Here is a 21,786-nt window from a genome sequence, read left to right as displayed (position 1 = left end):
CACCTGGCTCACAGTGAATAGGTGAGTTTTTACCATGAGAAGTTTTTTATTTTTTAATTGACTTGGAAAATATTGCCAAGAATTATAATTTTAAACCAAATGAAAGAAGCAGTGAGACTGAGGCGAATATCACCCAGTGAACTTGAAATGGAACAAGGATTGGTAGCAATGAAAAATAGGTTATATGCCTGTTTCAACCTGCTGGAATTGTTCAATTATACCTCTATGATCTTTTATCATAAAGGAGCAACCAGGTGAATGATATACTAGGTAACAAATTGGTTTGAAAGGAAATAATTGGATACTAGTTAGCGAAACAGTCTCCTTGGAAGCAATACAATCTGATGAGAGCCGAACAGTATACAAAACCTTACAAGCAGGCACAATCAATCACAGGAGTTGAAATTCAATGCAGAACATGTTACACTTTGAAGAAAAAAGCAAACTTACATAATGTCTGCTTTTGAGCAGAGTAAGGGAAAGAGATCTTGGTATGGTAGGAAACCAAAGCCTATTAAATCCAGTGATTATGTAGCAGCAATCAACAAAGCAAACAGTGATCAGCTGGACTGCCAAATCAGTCCAAGGCAGTTATGCTGAATCAGAAGTGTTCATTCAGTTCTGGGCTAAAGGAAATGGTCAAGTATACAAGTTTGAAAAAAAAGCCTTACAAATAATTGCAATAATCAGATGACTTGGCTTTAGGGAAATGTTGGAAAACCCCCAATCTTTAGTTTTGAAATAAATGAATGAGAAGTGGCCTTAGCAAGAGCTAATACACAGTGCTGAATTGAAAGGATTAATCTTCTAGGTACAGAAGATTAAGGTCCAAAGTAAAAGGCCGGTCTAAATGTTAAAAATCATGTTTTTTACAGAAATGGTGATAAGCTGAAATGGTCTCAAGGTAGTATTCAGATGTCAAAAATCCTTTATTTATGCAGCAATTGAATTATCTGATGGTGGGATCTTGGATATATAAACAATAATGAGCTACTTGAGCTGAACAGTTTTGCTCACTTGGACAAAAAATGGTCACTTAGTTCAATGAAGCACAGATCTTTAGCGAATGACCTTTAAAAAAACAAAACCCACATCAAGAATGTCAAGCTGTATTTTGGGTTTTTCAATGCTCTTTGCCTCTATTGCCAACTTAATTAGTTGTTCCAACTATTAATCACTGAGTCAAGTGGTTTCCCATATATCTGTTGATGTTTTTGCAGTAAATTTCAAATACAATCTCTGGATTAGTCTGAAGTCTTAATTATTTACCTCATTAATTAGTAGGAATCTTAATTCCTTACTTTATCAATCCTCATCATTTAAATATATTCTACATATTTTGATAAAATACCCATTAATCACCATGGCTTTGAGAATCCACAGATATCTGTAGTTTTCCAGCATTAGGCCCAGTGATACCCTCTGGTGGGGTTTGCATGAGCCACCTAAAATAACCTATTGACCTTCCCTACAGCCCTTCCACAAGAATGTTGTTTCAGTTTGTCCCTGGACTATACTGAATGACATTCTCAGCCTGGCAATTCTATTACTAGCCTGTACATATTACTTGTGAACCTTCCAGCAGGGAGCTGGGACAGTAGTCACAGGCTCCAACTATGACCTAGCCTGGCTTCCACCACACACTTCTGACATAATCCTTTAGAAGTTGTAGCCCATCACCAAGTCACTCTTTATTTACATGTGGAGAGCCACTGACACTGATCCAGCTCCCTCAGAGCCAGCTTTCAGAATGGCCAGGATATCTGATACCCCTGTGCTTATCTGTCAGGAAGAGCTCCTTGATTGGACCAGATTAACAGCGCCAATCAGGGAACTCATATTCTATGAGTCCACCTGGCTGACGTAGTTACAACTACTCCAATTCTTCCCCTCTGAGTCTTGAGTTCATAGGTTGGTTCTTTTTTTTTGTAGCTTCTCCTGATGCATTTTAACACCGGGTCTGGTTCCTCCAACTCTGCCTCTGATATTGCCAGTGTGTAATGCACATTAGTTCACCACTTGTGCCTGGAGCATCTCAGAAGAAATTCATTCTCTTCTTCAGACAGCAAAGGCTTCGAAGTAGCCTCCACAGGTTCTGGAACAGCCAGAAAGGCTATTGAGGAGTTGGGAACATTTTACTCCTGCACCGTTTGCGAGTTTGTTGCTTTCATATGGCCCATGTGCTTGCTCAGGACCATTGCACCTACCCAAACTTTATGTGTCGCTGGATCTGACCTGGCATGCCTCTTACCCACATATGACCATTCCTGTGATTCATATACCAAACTTTGTCCCCTGAAGTAAACTGTCTCTCTTACTTAGCGGAGTCTTGTGTCTGGCCTTGGCATTCCTGATGCCATTTTACCCATCTGCTCCCAGGCCCAAGATCTGGTGTGGAGTCTTCTTTCTATTAGCAACTCTATTGGTGCCAAACCTGTAGCTGCATGACAGGCAGTCCTACAATCAAATAGGAACCAGGACAGTTTGGTATTAGTGAAGCTAGAGTTATAAGCCTGCCATCAAAGTTTGGTCTGCTGTTTCTGCCAGACCACTGAATAATAGATGGTAAGCAGCTGTTCTTATATATTGAATATTATTAGATTTTAGGAAACACTCAAATTCCCTGCTGGTAAACCATGGCCTGTAATCTGGGCATCAAATTGTGGATGAGCCTATGCAAGGAACTGCATTGTCAAAGTGTAATTGAGTCCAGGGTTTGTCTGGCCATTCCCACGATTGTTGGGGAGGGACTTGCTGTAATTTTTGTCCTTGTTGGCATTCTGGGCACTGCCCCATCAATGCAGCTATGTTGTCATCCAATCCTGTCCACCAGAAATAACTTTTCACCCGCATCTTCATTTTGAAAACCTCTGGATGACACTGGAGTTAAGCCAGTACTTGGTGACTATCTTTGCTCAGGATAAATCACTCTTCCTCCCCTTAATAGGCCATATTCTACAGATCCAGAAAGATTTCAAATCTGGTAGTGACAGCCTTTTGGTTTCCCCATCATTACCAACTGTTTAAAACCATTATGGGCTCTTCCAATGGTGGTACAATCTGGTGGTGTATCTGCCAGCAGGAGGTGGCTCAATGCATCTGCATTTGCTACTTGGCCTTCTGGATGGTGTTCCAACTTTTAATTATACTCACTAAATATTAAAGCCCACTGTTGAATTCAGTCTGAAACTATGGGCAGCACTTCCTTTTCTTTTTTAAGTAGATCTAGCAAGGGTTTGTAGTCCATCATTATTACAAATTTATGCCCATAATGGTATTGAGGGAACCTTTTGACTCCAAATATGACTACATAACCTTCCTTCTTTATTTGGGTGTATTCACACTCTGCATTAGCCAATACTGAAACACTATTGGACATTCTTCTCCATTGGGCCATCTTCGAGCTAATACTGCACTGATGCTATACAGGGAGGCATCACATATCCATACCAGATCTCACTTGGGATCACAGTGTGCTGACACCTTACAGGGTAACGGCTGTTTCTTCACTTCCCTGAAAGCTATGGCTTGGCTGTGTGACCATTTCCAAGGCTGACCCTTTTCTAAATATTGATGCAAAGTTGGATGGAGGCTCGGTTATGTATGAACTTTGCATAATAATTCACCAGTCCAAGGAAAAACCTAAGCTCCAGTACAGACATGAGAGTCAGAGCACAGTTACTTGCCCTCACTTTATCTTCCAATCGGTTTATTTCAAATCCCCTTTATTTCAAAGGTGAACCGAAACAATGGGCTTCACTTTATCTTCCAATCGGTGTAATCTGGTCTTGTCAACTCTGTAACTTAAGTAGGTCACTTGGGGAGCCTGGAACACACATGTTTCCTTTCTGAGGCATAGACCCACCTTGGAGAAACATTGTCGAAGGACTATGTCCAATTTCTCTACGTGCTCCTCATTGGTCCTCCCTGATAGTAGCACATCATCTAGGAAGGAGGTTGTGAAATTTGAAAGGGTTCAGAAAATATCTACAAACATGTTGCCAGGGTTGGAGGGTTTGAGCTACAAGGAGGTTGAATAGGCTGGGGCTAATTTCCTTAGAGCTTTGAAGGCTGAGGGGTGACCTTGTGGAGGTTTATAAAATCATGAGGGGCATGGATAGGGTGAATAGAGAAGGTCTCTTCCCTGGGGTGGGAGCATGCAGAACTACAGGGCATAGGTTTAGGGTGAGAGGGTAAAGATTTAAAAGGGACCTTAGGGGAAACTTTTCCATGCAGATGGAGGTGTGTGTATAGAATGAGCTGCCAGATGAATTGGTGGAAACTGGTACAATTACAAAATTTAAAAGGCATCTGGATGTGTATATGAATAGGAAGGGTTTAGGAAGTGTTGACAAATAGGACTAGATTATTTTAGGATATCTGGTCGACATGGATGAGTCTTTTCACAGCTGTATGTTTCTAAGACTCTATGATTCTAAATAGCAATCTGGAGTAGACTCTGTAAAATGTTCTCCATCATTCACTGAAAAATTGCACAGGCTGACATTACCACAAATGGTAGTCTTATATATAGGGACAAGCCTTTATGGGTATTAATTGTGGCATGCATCTGGGAATCTTCATCTAATCACAATTGTAAGTATGCAAGTACAGCTTTGTGAAGGACAGACCCCGTCAGCTTTGCATATGAATCCTCTATGTGAGGTATTTATCCAACTGTGAAAAGCAGTTTACTGTTTATTTCAAGTCCCCTTTACTTCAAAGGTGAACCGATACAATGGGCTTCAAAATCAGTATGACTGGTGCTGCCCATTCTGCTAACTGGACTGGTGTGAAGATTTGCTTTCCAGCCTTCTGATTTCTGTCTCTGCTTTTGCCCCTAAGGCAAATGGCACTGGGGAGGCCTTGCAGAATCATGGAATTGCTTCCTGGTCAACATGCCAGATGGTATTGGCTCCTTTGATAGACCCTAGACCTTCTTGAAAAACTTCCACATATTAATTAGGACTTCACTCAGGCAGCCATTTTCTTAATCGAATAATGTTGCATCAAATGGATGTGAATCTTTTCCAACCAATTTCACCCCTTCGAGCTTGGGCCTGAGCCTTTTAATACAAGTAAAGGTAACTGAACCAGCTGCTTCTCATAAGAGACCGGAACTGAAGTTGTAACTTTAATCTGCAGAAGTTCCCTGGTATAGGTTCTAAGGTAAAAACAATGACTGCAGATGCTGAAAACCAAATACTGGATTAGTGGTGCTGGAAGAGCACAGCAGTTCAGGCAGCATCCAACGAGCAGCGAAATCAACGTTTCGGGCAAAAGCCCTTCATCATTCCTGATGAAGGGCTTTTGCCCGAAACGTTGATTTCGCTGCTCGTTGGATGCTGCCTGAACTGCTGTGCTCTTCCAGCACCACTAATCCAGTATTTGGTATAGGTTCTAAGTCTAGCCAACGTCTTGCACAAACTTAAGGATTGGAGTCCTGAGCAAATTTTGTTAAAGATTGTTTCTGCTATCACTGAAATGGCCACTCTAGTAATCAACCTGCATTAGAACCAGCTGACCACATAACCAGATGGTTAGTCTGATTGATTTTGATCTGGATGTTGGTAAGCAATTTAACTGTTCCAAACCAGATGTAGGTGTACTAGCACACTTTCCTGCATATCAGCCTATGAGTTCTCTTACTCAATTTCGGTCAGTTGGATTTCTTTTGCTATCTCGAGTCCACATACTGGCAGCAACTACAATGGCTTGCCAGCCGGCATCCTGAAGAATGTTTCAACCATTTGGCAGAGGCTTGGGTTTGTTTTGGGCTTTTGCGGTGGACAACCTTAAGTCCTTCTGTTCAGAATAAGTCTTGAGTGAAGCTACGCAATTGCCTTCACTCAAGTGGTGTTCCCAAGCTCAGTCTGACGGGCGAGGGTGTCCACATCTTTCGGAATACCTGCAACTTATGTACCCTACTTGCTGCATTTTCCAATGATAAGGCCAGGTGTAGTGCCTGTTTGAAGATCAGTTGGGCTTCAGCTATTAGGTGCTTTTTCATGGTCATATCATACATCCCATACACCAAACCAAGTCTCAGCATCTCATTAAGGATTAATCCAAAGTCACATGTCTCTGCCAATAGTCTTAATCTCGTCACAAATTCTGATCCCGATTCCTCAACTGGCCAAGCAAAACAATTGTATTTCAAAATTAGAGGAGGCATGGGGACGCAATATTCCTTAGCTAAATCTGTTAATTCTTGAAAGGTTTTGGTATTTGGGGGTACCTCAAGGAAAGTTAGGCAAACTACTGAAAAAGCTGTCAGGAGAATACCCATTACTTTTTATCTGCCCCAAAGTCATTTGCTGGAAAAAATTAATGCATTCTTTCCACATACTAGGTCCAGTCTTCAATGGCAGGATTAAACAAGTCAAGCTTCCCAAATAATGGCATGATGCCAGAAATGCTTACCCCAACTCAAAGACTGCTGCGATCAAATTTCTTCAGGAGTGTGCTTTTCTCTCATCACCACTGAAATAACTCCACAGAGGTCGGTATCCTGTTACCAAGTCACCCTTCATTGAAGAGGCCTTGACACTGATCCAGCTCCCTCAGAGCCAGCTGTCAGAGTGAACAGGATGTTTGACACTCCAATTTTTTTTAATCCCCTCACTAATTCACCATTTATTTATATGTATACTGTACTGAGATACTAAAACCAAAGTTGTATCCTTAATCTGTAAAGGTTCCTCAGTATAGGTTCTTAGTCTAGCAAACTTAAGGGTTAGAGTCCAGAGCAAATCTAGTTCTGAAATCACTGAAATGGCCACACCTCCATCAGCCTGTAAGTACTTGTCGTACCTGAATACTAACTTTTATAACTTATGCACTCGAAATCTGAGGCCCGTCAAGCCTGCACTTGCATTCGTTTAGATCATGGCTGATCTTATTGTGGTCTCAGTCCCACTTTTCTGTCTGTTCCACACAACCTTTTACTCCCTTGTTCAAACATTTTCGTGTTTTGTATTAATGGAGCCAATCATTAGATAAATAATGCATCAGTCTTTATCAACAGTTTGCAAGTTTAAATCTTGCATCTAAGTGTACATTACAGTTTAAACTATATAGAAGCAGTGCTGACATCCATAAATGTTGCACTTAAGAGGAGTGGCACAACTGAGACCAGTTATGTAGATATTACATTGAACATCCCAAAGCACTGCACCACTGGTGTCATAACTATTGGTCACTTCCCACTCCTGCAGGAAAAGAAATCCAACAATCATATGTCACCAACAGAAACACACTATGGTTATTTATCCAAGCACCGTTTGTTGGATTTTATGACAGGTATGTGTAAATTGGCCACTGCATTTGACAAGTTATTTCCATTCAGAGTAATTAATTGTACATGAAATGCTTTGGGACATTTCTGAAATGTGATTACACATTATATAAATGCAAGACTATCCTTCATTCACTCATCTCTGGAGCTTTTCATTCTATTACATGATGCTTCTACACCACCAAAACAAATTAATCTGTCAGTTGTCTCACTGACTACCTATTGTTTCTCCCTGCAAAAACAAGAGTGGTTACATTTCAGAAATAATTAATTGACTATGAATCACTTTGGGACATTGTGAGGATGTAAGTAGTATCATATAAATGCAAATTGTTTCTTTGCTATTAATGCTATTCTGGTCACTTGTAAGAACCATGTCCAAATAGAGTAATAATCCTTGGAGTCTTTGACTCTTTGGGTCAAAAATCAGGCTTGTACTATATCGACTAGTTTTAGTTTTATTCTTTTTAAAAAAATACTTACAGTTTTCTCCTCAATTAAAAAAAGTTACCTATTGTTACAGTGTTCTGTTCATATCTCATTATGCAAAAACTGGGGGAGCGATGACATAGTGATATTGTCGCTGGACTGGTAATCCAGAAACCCAAATAACGTTCTTAGGACCCAAGTTGTGGAATTTGTATTTAAAAATAAAAATCTGGAATTAAAACTCTATTGGTCTCGATTGTCATTAAAAGCCATCTGGTTCACTAATGTCCTTGAGGAAAGGAAATCTGATGTCCTTTCCTAGTCTGGCCTACATGTGACTCCAGACCCACAGCAATGTGGTTGACTCTCAACTGCCCTCTGGACAATTAGGGATGGGCAATGAATGCTGGTGCAGCCAACGATGCCACAGCCTGTGAATGAATAAAAAAATTCATTTTGGCAAGGAAAACTGCTCTCCTTACCTGTTCTGGCCTACTTGGGACTCCAGACCTACAGCAAGGTGGCAGCGTCTTTACTGTCCTCTAAAATGGCCTGGCAAAGCTTTCAGTTCAAGATCAATTAGGGATGGACAAGAAATTTTGGCCCAGTGACAGACACATAACCATGAGTGAATTTAAAATAATAAACATTTCATTGTTAATTTTGTTTAATCCCATATTTGTATTAAATGGGCCTCCACTAACAATCCGTTAAACAAAATTGCCTGGGCTTTCATGGATTCAGGGAGATTCCTTGGACGGGTGCAAGTCACAGCCAGGACCAAAGGCCCTGGCTTTCCAATTTTCATGATCACCTTTTTAAGGATGCAGGTCCCTCATGGCCCACCTGGGAAGCTACCTCACTTGCTCACTGTGGCTCCTCATGCCAAGCCATGGCACTTTCATGCGCATTAATTCCCTATGGACTGCATAAAACTAATGACCTGACAGTCACAATAGGAGGTGCAAAAAAGGCAGTCACACAGAGTCATAAGAGATGTATAGCACAGACACAGACCCTTCGATCCAACTCGTCTAGGCTGACCATATATTCCAACCTAATCTAGTCCCATTTGCCAGCACTTGGCCCATATCCCTCTGAACCTTCCTATTCAGATACCCATCCAGATGCAGTCTTCAGTTGATCCTTTCAACTTTGAAGCAATAACTCATTTTACTAAAAGACCAATAAAAATGATGATCATTCACACCTTTTATTAAGAGGTGAAACTGTAAGCACTAAAATTATATCTTGTGCAGATAAACTTTGGGCAATTGACAATAGAACAGAGAATTGGAACTGTTAATCAAGAAATATTTCTCTGTGGCATAGATGTTTCAATAATCAAACGGATCTCCCAGTGCTTAGGGCATGGAGAGACATTATTGACACGAATGGGGCATATAGAACATGTTTTTTTTGTGGGGGGGGGGGGGGGGGTGGGCAGGGAGAGAAATTAGAGGAATGCTGAAGACTGAAGGAATATTTTTTGTTTTCCTTTTGAAAAAATTTCAACACAGTGCTGGTGCAACAGACTCCACACTGACTACAGAGATGGCCAGCACAATTCCTACGGTACTCTACCACCTTAAACAAAGATCACAACTTGCTGGTCACAGTCTCCCAGGCTGAGCTTGTGGAAAATGCTGTGCTGCCAAAACCTAGAGTGAATACCAAGTTTTATTTTTTTCATTATAACAGAGACAGCGATACATACCAGTGAGATATTCATTTTAAAAACAATGAACTTTGGCAACCATCTGCGTTTTTTCCCATATTTGACCACTTGACACTTACACAATTGACCACCATCTCCTCCATCTCCCTGCTCCTCCTCCCCCAACCCCCAATCCACCATCCTTCACCCCCCCTCCACCCATAAAACAGCATATCTTCTGATACTTTTTCACAAGGTTGATCCACAAAGCCTGGTATTTTCCCAACTCCCACAACCTGCCTCATGGATGAAAACTCAGGCCAACATTCCAGCTCTTATCTGTCAAGCTTCTGGCTCCGGTTCTAAATTGCGTCAATGCTGTTCTGGAAATATCTGCTGAGAAATATTTCCAAAGTGTTAAGGCAAACCTGTCTACAAACACTTGTTCCACCTCCTGGGAAATGGGCCAGATCATTATCAAGGACCTTTTCATGACAATTATCTTAAATCCATGTCCTTCTCTTTTGGAAACAAGGATATTAAACTTAAGTCCTTTGACTAAATTATATGGCAGAATTCAAAACTAGATCACCTACAGTGCTGCAAGGTCTACAAAATTAATCAGCAATACATAAAATATGCTTTAACTTGGATATAGAACTGACTAAAATGGTAGGACACAGAGGGTGATGGTGTAGGGTTGCTCTTCAGAGTGGAGGCCCCTGTCCAGTGGTGTGCTAAAGGAGCAATGCTGGGTCTGCTACTTATTGTCATTTATATAAATGATTTGGATGTGAAGATAGGAGGCATAGTTAGTAAGTTTGTCAGAGACAGCATAATTGGAGGTGTAGCAGACAGCCAAGAAGGTTACCTCAGATTGCAAAGGATCTTGATTAGAAGGGACAATGTGCTGAGGAGTGGTAGATGGAGCTTAATTTCGATACCTGTGAGGTGCTGCATTTTGGAAAGACAAATCAGGGCAGGACTTGTACACATCGGTACTGGAGAATGTTGCTGAACAAAGAGATCTTTGACGGCTGGTTCATAGTTCCTTGAAAGTGGAGTCACAGGTAGATAAGATAGTGAAGAAGGTGTTTGCTATACTTGTCTTTATTGGTCAGTGCGTGGAGTATATTCAAGATGTTGGTGAGGCCACTTTTGGAATATTGTGTGCAAATCTGGTGTCCCTCCTATAAGAAGGATGTTGTGAAACCTGAAAGGGTTAAGAAAAGATTTACAAGGACATTGCCAGGGTTGGAAGGTTTGAGCTAGTGGGAGAGGCTGAATAGGCTGGGGCTGTTAATTCCAGAGCATCAGAAGCTGAGGGGTGACATTACAGAAGTTATAAAATCATGAGCGGCATATAGAGGGTGTATAGCCAAAGTCTTTTTCCCAGTGTAGGGGAGTCCAAAACTAGAGGGCATAGGTTTAAGGTGAGAGGGGAAAGAGGTAAAGGGACCTAAGGGGCAACCTTTTCATGCAGAGGGTGGTGCATGTATAGAATGAGCTGTCAGAGGAACTGGTGGAGGCTGGTACAATTACAACATTGAAAATGTTGGATGGGTGTATGAATAGGAAGGATTTAGAAAGATTTAGAAGGGTTTATGGGCCAAATGCTGGCAAATGACACAAGATTAATTTTAGATATCTGGTCGGCATGGACACGTTGGACCAAAAGGTCTGCTTCTATGCTGTACAGCTCTATGCCTAGGACTCTATATGAATAAGCATTTATTTTGAATAAAGTCTTAAGTAAACAAGAGAAATATGCAAATTAAATCTAATACAGGGTGAAATGTTCCTCTTTAAATTTAGAAAAGGCTAATTTTTATGCCTCAGAAATTACAAAATGCAATCAAAATTATTTATTCAGCACATTAACTGGTGATAATATTAGAAATGTAACAGACATTTCTGGAATACATCAAAGTATACATACAAATGTATCCTTTTCCTATATTCCCTGGCAATTGTGTTTGCGTAGGAGAAAGTGAGGACTGCAGATGCTGGAGATCAGAGCTGAAAATGTGTTGCTAGAAAAGCGCAGTCGGTCAGGCAGCAGGATTCCTGAAGAAGGGCTCATGCCCGAAACGTCGATTCTCCTGCTCCTTGGATGCTGCCTGACCTACTGCGTTTTTACAGCAACACATTTTCAATTGTGTTTGTGTAGGAAGGGTTGGAGGTGGAAACCTAATATTTTCATTGTACTTGCTTCACTTTCAAGTCAAGTTTTTAATATTTCTCGGTGTCCTTTTCTAATGGTTCAAATATAGCATAATTGAACAGTAAAGCATGCAAAAAAAAATTGCAAGTGTACAGTTACGGCAAATTCAGATTCCCAAATTTCTCCTCTGGCTGATGAGATTCCTCAAATATCTTATTGAAAGCCTGATTAGGATAGCAATACCAAAGAAACATTATTAACCTGCAAATCCAAAAAAAAACCAGACTCCCTGAGAAGTACCTATGATGGCTGCCATTTACTTTTGCTATCAGCAGCAATGATATCATTGGAGCTCAGTCATTTACATAATGAATTTCCTCTAATGGCAAGCATTTTCCACTTGAGGCAATTCCATAAATTAAGGAAGAGATTAAAATATGAAGCTTTGGTCTTAGTTTAATGGGTTTGCACATTTCACTTCAAACATATTATGCATTAATGATCCAGATCTTGCAGCATTTATAATAAACAGTTCTGAGCTTCTTTTCCAAACTGTTAATATTTATAAGCAGAACAGTGCACTTCCTTTGCAGTGGAAAACTTCCTGTGATCTATGCCAACTTTGGCTGGTTAAGTACCTTGTAGAAGAGATGGTTGATAGGAAACTTAATAGATGTGTGCAAAATCATCATCCATCTGGACCAAATTGATAGGGATAAACTTTTGCCATTGGTCAAAGTTGACATCCAAGGGAGATGGATTTAAGATGATTGGTTAAAAAAAAGGAGGAAAAACTTTTTAATGCAGAAAGTGATTAGAATCTGAAGTGCACTGTTCGTGAGTGTGGAGGTGGCAAATTCAATTGTGCTTTCTAAAAACAATTTGGATTATCTGAAGAGAAAAAAAATAAAAGGTTACAGAGAAATGGTTCTAACTGGTAGCTCTTACTTACAGCCATGAAACACATCACAGGCTTAACGGCCTCCTTCTACACTGTATCCATTCCATGATAAAAATTGGTATGATGGTTGCGAAATTTCATTTCAATTAAGAGCAGTACTGTGGAATATCAGTTCTGTCACCTGCAGCTGAGTTCCAGAAGCAACTTAAATGAAAGGGTCTCTTGGGATGAGATTGTACAATTGATTTTGGGTTCAATCCCCAAACCAGTTAGGTTTGTAGCCACGATTTGGAAATTGCAGATTCACATTTGAAATGTGTGCATCTGTCTTTGCTTTAGGGGGTGTCACAGTAGCTCAGAGGTTAGCACTGCTGCCTCACAGTGCCAGGGACCTGGGTCAATTCTAGCCTTAGGTGACTATCTGTGTGGAATTTGAACATTCTCCTCATGTCCGCATGGGTTTCCTCCGGGTGCTCCGGTTTCCTTCCACAGTCCAAAGATGTGTAGGTTAGGTGAATTGGTCATGCTAAATTGTCAGTAATGCTCAGGGTGAGATTGAGTGCAATGGTTACATGAAAATGTAGAGTATTAGGCTTGGGGAACAGGTCTACATGGGATACTCTTCGAAGGGTCAGTGTGGACTTGTTGGGCCAAATGGCCGGTTCTCACACTGTAGGGATTCTATGATGGTGATCTTGCAAATGAAATTCTATCTTTGGTTGCTCACTATATTGAATTAAAAACTATCAACTGTGATCAGTTTCCAGCTGACTAAAAGCAAAAATCCAAATTGTTGTTAATTATTTGAAAAGGGAATCTTGAATTAAATTAATAAAATTACAATAGATGACTTACCAAGAGTGAAAATATTAAATCACTGAAGAAATTGAAATGAAATAATGCAAAATGGTGAAAAGCCACATTAAACAGGACAAACTGCTAATTCCCCTCCTTTTAAAAAACCCATCATTCTTATTGATTGCTAACAAATATGCAGTCTCTCCACACGCCATCCATTATGCAAAGTACTCACGCATTTCTGCAAATAACTGTCTTCTTTCTGCCATGGTATTTTCTTTTCTACCACGCTCTTCAATCATTCTAAAAGGACACAAAGGAAGAAGTAGTCATCACTTTCTATTTCCAGATACATTTTTACAGAAGATAGGATATTTTTCTAGCATATTTGAGACCATATTTAAGCTGTAACAAAGAAACATTGCACTAAAATATTTATTGATTTTTGAAATTCAAACACCTTCAGTAAAATATCCTTACAATACACTTGGCAATATAGGCAAAGCAGTGACACAGCCAGTTAATGCTTCAACGTGCTGTTTCATTGAATGGTAGAATGTAGACTTGCAACAATGATTCCCTGCAAGTCAATTTAATGAAAATCAGCAACTCGAGCAAGATGCTTCTTTAGGGAAAAAAAAGGATGAACAAAAAAGTAATTAAAAAATTACAAGACATTCTACCCAACTTCTGTGCACCTCCGATTACCAACAACAAACACAGACAGAGCCCATTTGACATAAAATATTCATTCCATGAATGAGCAAAGATACAATAGATTAAAATCACATGATAATTACAGAAATTTAAGCTCATTTGAACAATCTTGTTTCATTCATCTAGACAGATTCTGATGACCCCCACCACAGCAGCTAATGGTTTATTTTTTGGCAAATCCTTTGGTGTGCTACGCTGGAGATTCCGCATGGTCCTGTAAATCCCACTTATGAGGAATAATGACTGCTTGGCCAATTGGAAAATCTAGTCCATCATTTCCAGGATCATATTTGAGGCATTCCAACTCTAATAAAACTCTAACTGGAAATATGTTTCCAATTCTTTAACAAGTTTTGAATCAATTTCCAGGGTTTACCTTGAGCAATCTATCATCCCTTCATCAATACCTTTGAACTTAATTAATAACTGGTTTGGAATATTATCAAAAGCCTTTTGATGCTGAGATAAATCTTATCTGGAGTTTACAATGGTCTATTTGGATTTTCACTTCCTCAAATAAAGATTTCCCTTTTAAGCCCACGTATACTGAATTATTTACTTATTTTAATTCTCTTCCCTTTTCTCATAGCGATTGCTGCTGTTAGTTAGATTATCTGAAAAGGTAAATGATTCTTCGTTTAACTTGCTTAGTTCTGTTAACAGTGATGAAATCCGACATGCACGGGCAGTGCTGAAAGGCCTGTTTCTGTACCATATATCTAAATGTGACTATCCAATTTTAAAAATGGAATGAAAGAGTTGCCATTGCTTATGTCTGTTGTGTCACTGTTTTAACACTGAAACAGACTAAATTGTGCACAATCTTCTGATACTTTCCACAGTCTATTGGCCCCCTGCAATGAAGGTCACTGCCTCACAAAACTAACTCACAAAACAGTCTTTTCTTTGACTAGCAAATCTACAGGGGTAGCGTGTCAAGATAGAAAGGTCATTTAGAACTGAGATGTTGAGAAATGTCTTCCCAAAGAAGGTGTTGAAGCTTGGAATTCTCTGCCCCAGAGAGTTATGCTAAAACATCACTTAATATATTTAAATGCTGTGGTCGACAGAATTTTGATCTCTCAAAAGGATATATGAGAAGGTGGAGTTGAAGTGTAATTGAAGCAGAAGATGGTTGTACGGAATAGCAGAGCAGGCTCAAATAGGAATTTGGGGGCTGTTGCTCCTACTTATTTTGAATTTCACTTAGCAATTTTGAACAGTCTGCTCCATTCGATGTTGGGTCATCTTCCCCTCCTTTTGTTTGTTCACAGGAACCCAACTCTCCCACATTTTGCAAAACAAATTGGTGCTGATTTGTTCTGACATTCATATCATTATACAAACCGTCAACCCTCTCCACCCTCATCAGTTCCATTAGTAATAAGAAAGCAAGTTGCAGCAGAGGAATACGAAAACAAAAATTTAAACAGAAATATTTATGTATATCTTCAGTTCTTTGGTGAATTTTCCTCAATTTTTTTATGGTTCCACATGGAATACTCAAAATCTTTAAGCGCTTGGATGGGGAGAGATGAACTGGCTCAACTTCTTTATTCATCCAACTTCCCAATTGATTGCAACAATTTAAAAATGGATCCCTCCCCTTGCGAATACCTTTCTCACAGACCCATAAGAACATATGTGTTAAAAGGAACTGATTTAACGAGGTTTTGTGATAACGAAGAATAAGTTCATTCATTACTAAATGCAGAAAAGTTGAATAACATAATACACATACACACAGAATAAGAGGCAAGCCCAAAAATATAAAAGTTTAGAAAAAAAGATTTTTTTGAATTATTCACAAAGAGTAGATAGTTGAATGTGGCAGTATTTGCAGTGGAGATTACTGGTAGAATTCATGTTGGAATTCGTCAGTTGATTTCAATATTCTTAGTTTTGGTGATTGGTTGAGATCCTGTTTCCTGCTCTGATTCCTTTCAACTGTAACTGATTTCCAGCATTCAGGCTGAGACAGAGACCTTTGGTTATCCTGTTCCATTTTGTCTGGTTTGCCAGGTAGCTGATTTCTACCAGTCAGGGTGAGAGACTCCCTTTACCTAAAATATATGATGACTAGGTGATAGTTTTTTGACTGTGACCTTTGCAAAACACAAACAAACGCTCAAATCCAGGCTGTTGTACATCAATATCTTAAGCTCTTCAGTCATAATTCTATTCCAGTAGAACTGAAATTGGGTTTTTAACACCTGTACTTGGGCATGTTTTAATTAGAAAAAACAGAAAATATGTTAGCAATTTGTGACAAAATCCATAGGGCATAGCGTGCTAATGAGCAGAAGGTCATCAGCCTCTCGTTATCTTTGTAGGCACAAGCAATCACAATCCAGTCCGTTTTGATTTGCATCTTCCCCCTTTGAAAGATTTTTATTTGAATTTCATCCACATGGGTCACTGTTCCTTGTTCCATACTGAACTTAAAAATTGACCTCAAGTAAAAATCAATCCCCTACGTTTTGCCAAAAAGTCTGGAATCTTCCATATATCCTGTGGAAAAGTCAACCCTAGCTCTTCACAGAAAACAGATCTACATTTATGAGTCAAGGTATTATCCTGTACATAAATGTTACGATGAGGAAATTTTTTTTGTGCTATTATATTTTGATGTACAATTTATTCCAACCTTAAGCTACAGATTTCTTAAATTCATTATCGAACAAGCTCTATAATTAGTATTATGTTTCTATTTCACTTTTTGTATGTATAAATAAAACCTTACTAATTCATTTTTGTTTCTATTGTCTTTGTTCAGTAATTACTGTAATTCGTTGTGTTTTATTTTCTTTATTTATTAAGAGATCAATTCTGTTTTTGCTAACGATATGGTATTTTAGAGTATAGCAAGAATTTCAGCCCCTCAAAAGTAATATCCTTGTAATAGTCGACCCCATAAAAGTTACCTAAAAAAAGTCCAAAAGTACAACTTCTCCAGAATATATACTGTCATTTACATTCAAAGTCCTTTTTAGCTGTATCAGCCACCTTTTAAAAAACACTTTTGGAATTCCAAGTTAAAAAACAATGCCCATAGTATTTGAAATAACTCCACAGAGGTCAGTATCCTGTCACCAAGTTCACCCTCTATTTATAGGTGCACAGTACATGCACTCTGACCAGCCAGTTCAGAGCCAGTCCTTAGTGAGTGGAATCTCTGAGATTCTTATTTACCTGTATATCTATCTGCCAGAATTCTCTGACTGGCCCAGGCTAATAACCCCAATCAATAAGGGGACTCATACTTTTTGAGATTCATTTGGCCAATTGCGTTCCAATCACCACAGTACTTCAGGGTTCTAACCCATGATTGTGACTACTTGACAAGAGTATTTTGGAGCATAATTGAAAGAAGTCTGCAATGAGAACATGGAACAGCAGCAAAAAGGGCATAAATGCCTGCTTCAATGGATGAGCTTACAAAAGACAACTGCATGCCACTGTTCAGTGCACCTGATTATTTATTCGTGAGCAATGCACAACAATGTTGAATAGTAGGGGTAGGTTATGGACCAGTCCTGACCCCCTCAAAATATTTAAGGTGGTAGTTAAGATTCAACTTTTCCTTATTTTAATGGCAAATTTAAATGGCAAATTGTGTTCCAGATATAATACAACTTAGTCAAACTACTTGACAACCAAAGAAAGAGGAATTTAGAATAACTGAAATATTGGAAATGTTAACCAAATGATAAAGTAACTATTACTAATTAACTGTTCCAATATATTAACATCTCATAAATACACCTCTTGGCAAAAAGGCAAATTCAGACACAGATTTTCACTTGCAGTTCTCCAATCCAGGAGGAAAAAACGTCAAAAGAAAATTCTGAGAGAGTAGCAGCCAGGAGACATTTATTGTAGCTTCCAACTCTGTTGAGATCAAAACAAAACATAGAAATTCTGAGATGGCCACACCCAGTCAAGCTGTTTAAAAAAAACCAAGGCTTTCCAAGTTGTTTACTTAAGTGGTTTTTACTTGCCAGCTCCTTACCTCTCTTTCAAACGCTCTCTTCAAAGGAATTGGGACAAAATAACCTGGATGTAGATTTGTTCGCAGAGTGGGAGGTTTGTTTTCAGATGTTTCATCAACACACTAGGTAACATCATCAGTGAGCCTCTGGATAAAGCACTGGTGGAATGGCCCACTTTTTATTTATGTGCTTAGGTTTCCTTGGGTTGGTGATGTCATTTCCTGTGGTGACATTTTCTCAGTGGGTGGTAAATGGGATCTAAGTCAACATGTTTGTTGATAAAGTTCCAGTTGGAATGCCATGCTTCTAGAAATTCTCATGCATATCTCTGTTTGGCTTGTCCTAGGATGGATGTGTTGACCCAGTCATAGAGATGTATAGCATGGAAACCGACCCTTCGGTCCAACTTGTCCTTGCCGACCAGATATCCCAACCCAATTTAGTCCCACCTACCAGCACCTGGCCCATATCCCTCCAAATCCTTCATATTCTATACCCACCCAGAGGCCTTTTAAATGTTGCACTTGTACTAGCCTCCACTGCTTCCTCTGGCAGCTCATTCCATACATGTACCACCCTCTGCGTGAAAAGGTTGCCCTTTAGATCTCTTTTATATCTTTCCCCTCTCTCACTTAACCTGTGCCCTATAGGTCTCCACTCCCCCACCCCAGGGTAAAAAAAATGTATATTTATCCTATCCATGCCCCTCATGATATTATAAACCTGTACAAGGTCACCCCTCAGCCTCTGATGCTCCAGGGAAAACAGCCCTAGCCTATTTAACCTCTCCCTATAGCTCAAATCCTCCAACCCTGGTAACATCCTGTAAATCTTTTCTGAACCCTTTCAAGTTTCACAACATCTTTCTGATAGGAAGAAGACCAGAATTGCATGCAATATTCCAACAGTGACCTAACCTAGGTCCTGTACAGCTGCAATATGACCTCCCAACTCTTATACTCAATATTCTGACCAATAAAGGAAAGCATACCAAACACCTTCTTCACTATCCTATCTACCTGCAACTCCACTTTCAAGGAGCTATGAACCTGCACTCCAAAGTCTCTTCGTTGAGCGACACTCTCGAAGACCTTACCATTAAGTGTATAAGTCTTGCTAAGATTTGCTTTCCCAAAATGCAGCATCTCACACTTATCTAAATTAAACTTCAGCTGCAACTCCTCAGCCTATTGGCCCAACTGATCAAGATCCCATTGTAATCTGAGGTAACCTTCTTCGCTGTCCACTGTACCTCCAATTTTGGTGTCATCTGCAAACTTACTAACTATACCTCTTATGTTCACATACAAATCATTCATATAAATGATGAAAAGTAATGGACCCAGCACCGGTCCTTGTCGAAGTGGTGTCCTTCTTCATCTGTATGTAAGGATACTAATGAGAGTGGGTCATGTCTTTTTGTGGCTAGTTGATGTTCATGTATTCTGGTGGCTAGTTTTCTACCTGTTTGTCCAATGTAGTGTCTGTTACAGTTCTTGCAAGGCATTTTGTAAATGACATTAGTTTTGATTGTTGCCTGTATAGGGTCTTTCAAGTTCATTAGCGCTGTTTTAGTGTGTTGGTGTGTTTGTGGGCTACCATGATGCCAAGAGATTTGAGGAGTCTGGCAGTCATTTCCAAGATGTCTTTGATGTAGGGGAGAGTGGCTAGGGTTTCTGGATATGTTTTGTCTGCTTGTTGGGGTTTGTTGCTGAGGAATTGGCGGACTGTGTTCATTGGGTACTCATTCTTTTCAAATACACTATATAGTTGATTTTCCTCTGCTCTGCATAGTTCCTTTGTGCTCCAGTGTGTGGTGGGACTGGGACAACACATCCATCCTAGGACAAGTCAAACAGAGACATGCACGAGAATTACTAGATGGATGGCATCCCAACTGGAACTCTGTCAGCAAACACATTGACTTGGATTCAATTTACCACCCCCAGAGAAGAACAGGAACTGACATCGCCAACCCAAGGAAACTGAGACACAGAGATAGAAAGAGGGCCATGCCGCCAGCACTTCATCCGGAGGCTCATGATGATGTTACCTAGTATGGTGACAAAGTGTCTGAAAACGAACCTTCCAGCTCAGCAAGCAAACCTACATCCAGAACCTCAACCAGAGCTACAAATCTTCTCAAAACTCGCTAACAAAATAACCTCTTAAAAAGCACAGCATCGTCACAGGTTCACAACCAATTTACATGGAACTATTGCAAAGGTCTTGTACACAATGCAGTCATGAAGTATGTTGACTCCACTATGTTCAATATATGGGGCCTTATTTTGAAAGGTTTTGGTAAAAGACTTGATAGCTTTAATGGAAGCCGAAACTCCTACTATCGGTGCTGGGTTCCAATATTAGGCCAGTAGTTTCAATATTTGTAAGAAGAAAAAAAGAAAAGCTTGGGGAGGGATTTCCAAAGTGCCACATTCAGCCTGGAATCAGCAAACAGAATACTGGGCCAATGCGTAATTTCCTGTTATGCGCAACCTGTCTTGGACATTCAGATGTCCAATGTTAACCAGTTAAGCTCTTGCCATCAAGAGCCCTCACATTTTTCTACTCTGAAAATTCAGAAGTCTCTGCTGGGATAATAAAAGCCGGTTGAGAGATTAACCCAAAATCCAAAACTGACAGACTGACACTAACATTTAACTTCCGAAATCCAGGACGAGATAATTGCCTAAAGCAGCAAAAATACTGGTTTGTTCACCCTATAGCGTTACTCTGCATTAAAAGTGAAACTACTATATGAAGGCAAATAGTGGCCAATTTTAAAACACAATGTTGTAGCAGAATAGAGAAAGCTTTGCTTTTCTTCAGAAAATATATTTTTTTTATCGGATTTACAAAGAAAAGGCAGAATAAATACTCATTCCCAATCACTGACATTCTCCCACTATAATTTAAGAAATGCACTCATCCCTCCCAAATATTAACAGAAAACCACAGTTCCCATTTAGTAATGAATTTGCTTCACAAATTTGATTGTACACCTAAAGGTATTCCACATTTAAAGATGTCCTCTGTAGCTTTTTACAATTGAACTCAGTTTTAATTTTTAGGTCTTTTTTTTCCCCTTTAAAATCAAAGTCTCTAGTTTGCAAGACCTTTTAAGTGTTTCCAAATTTGCACAAGGTCTCGCTTTTGCATACATGCTAGGCCCTGTGGCTAGTGTTTACACAGAAGTGACTGATGATTTTCCTGCCCAACTGAAAAGAGAATCATTGAAGATGATGGCTATTCGTGAAGGTTTCAGTGTTGATGAAATGGAGCTCCTCTGGAAATATATTCCTGAGAGAATACATATTTCACTAGAGGTCAAGATGGTACAAGAATTTAAAGGAACTGAAGATTGCCTAACTATTTTGCTTGGTGGGGATGCCACAGGAGATTTTAAGTTTAAGCCTTAGTGTACCAGTCAAATATACCATAATCATTGAGGGATTCTCCAAAGAAAGTTTGGATGTCAGAGGCACTCTTTCAGGAATGGTTCTCTCTGTATGTTACCCCTATCTACAGCATTATCATGCCTGAGAAAAGTATTGCCTTCAAAATATTGTTCCTGTTGGAAAATTGCCTAAGTCTTCTCATCAGCCTTGAAGACATCTCTGAAAATATTAAAAGATCTTTCTCCCGCTAGCCAATACAATTTCATTGATACAGTCATTGGATGAGGAAGTAACACCAAAATGCACTGCATTGAAGCTCTAAAATCACCCAAAGCCACCTCGACTGAAACGCTTTAGGAGTGTCAAAATATTACCGAAGATGTAGCAACCCATGATGACAGCTCACATAGTAAAAGGATTCAGCAACCAA

At 39.6% G+C, this 21,786-nt stretch overlaps 1 protein-coding gene across 19 annotated transcripts in view; it reads right to left on the bottom strand.

The window, feature by feature from the left end:
• The window catches only part of dtna (dystrobrevin, alpha), a 302,593-nt gene that overhangs the window by 152,880 nt on the left and 127,927 nt on the right, over positions 1-21,786 (bottom strand). For all 19 annotated transcript variants that reach the window (XM_072570467.1, XM_072570465.1, XM_072570463.1 and 16 more), the window contains one exon: positions 13,482-13,549. In XM_072570467.1, coding sequence (XP_072426568.1) covers positions 13,482-13,548 — 67 coding nt within the window. In that variant the 5' untranslated portion in view covers position 13,549. The remainder of the gene's footprint in view (positions 1-13,481; positions 13,550-21,786) is intronic.

Source organism: Chiloscyllium punctatum, chromosome 5 (genome assembly GCF_047496795.1).
Source record: "Chiloscyllium punctatum isolate Juve2018m chromosome 5, sChiPun1.3, whole genome shotgun sequence".
In the NCBI taxonomy this organism is placed as follows: Eukaryota; Metazoa; Chordata; class Chondrichthyes; order Orectolobiformes; family Hemiscylliidae; genus Chiloscyllium; species Chiloscyllium punctatum.
This window is presented reverse-complemented; position numbering and strand designations above follow the sequence as displayed.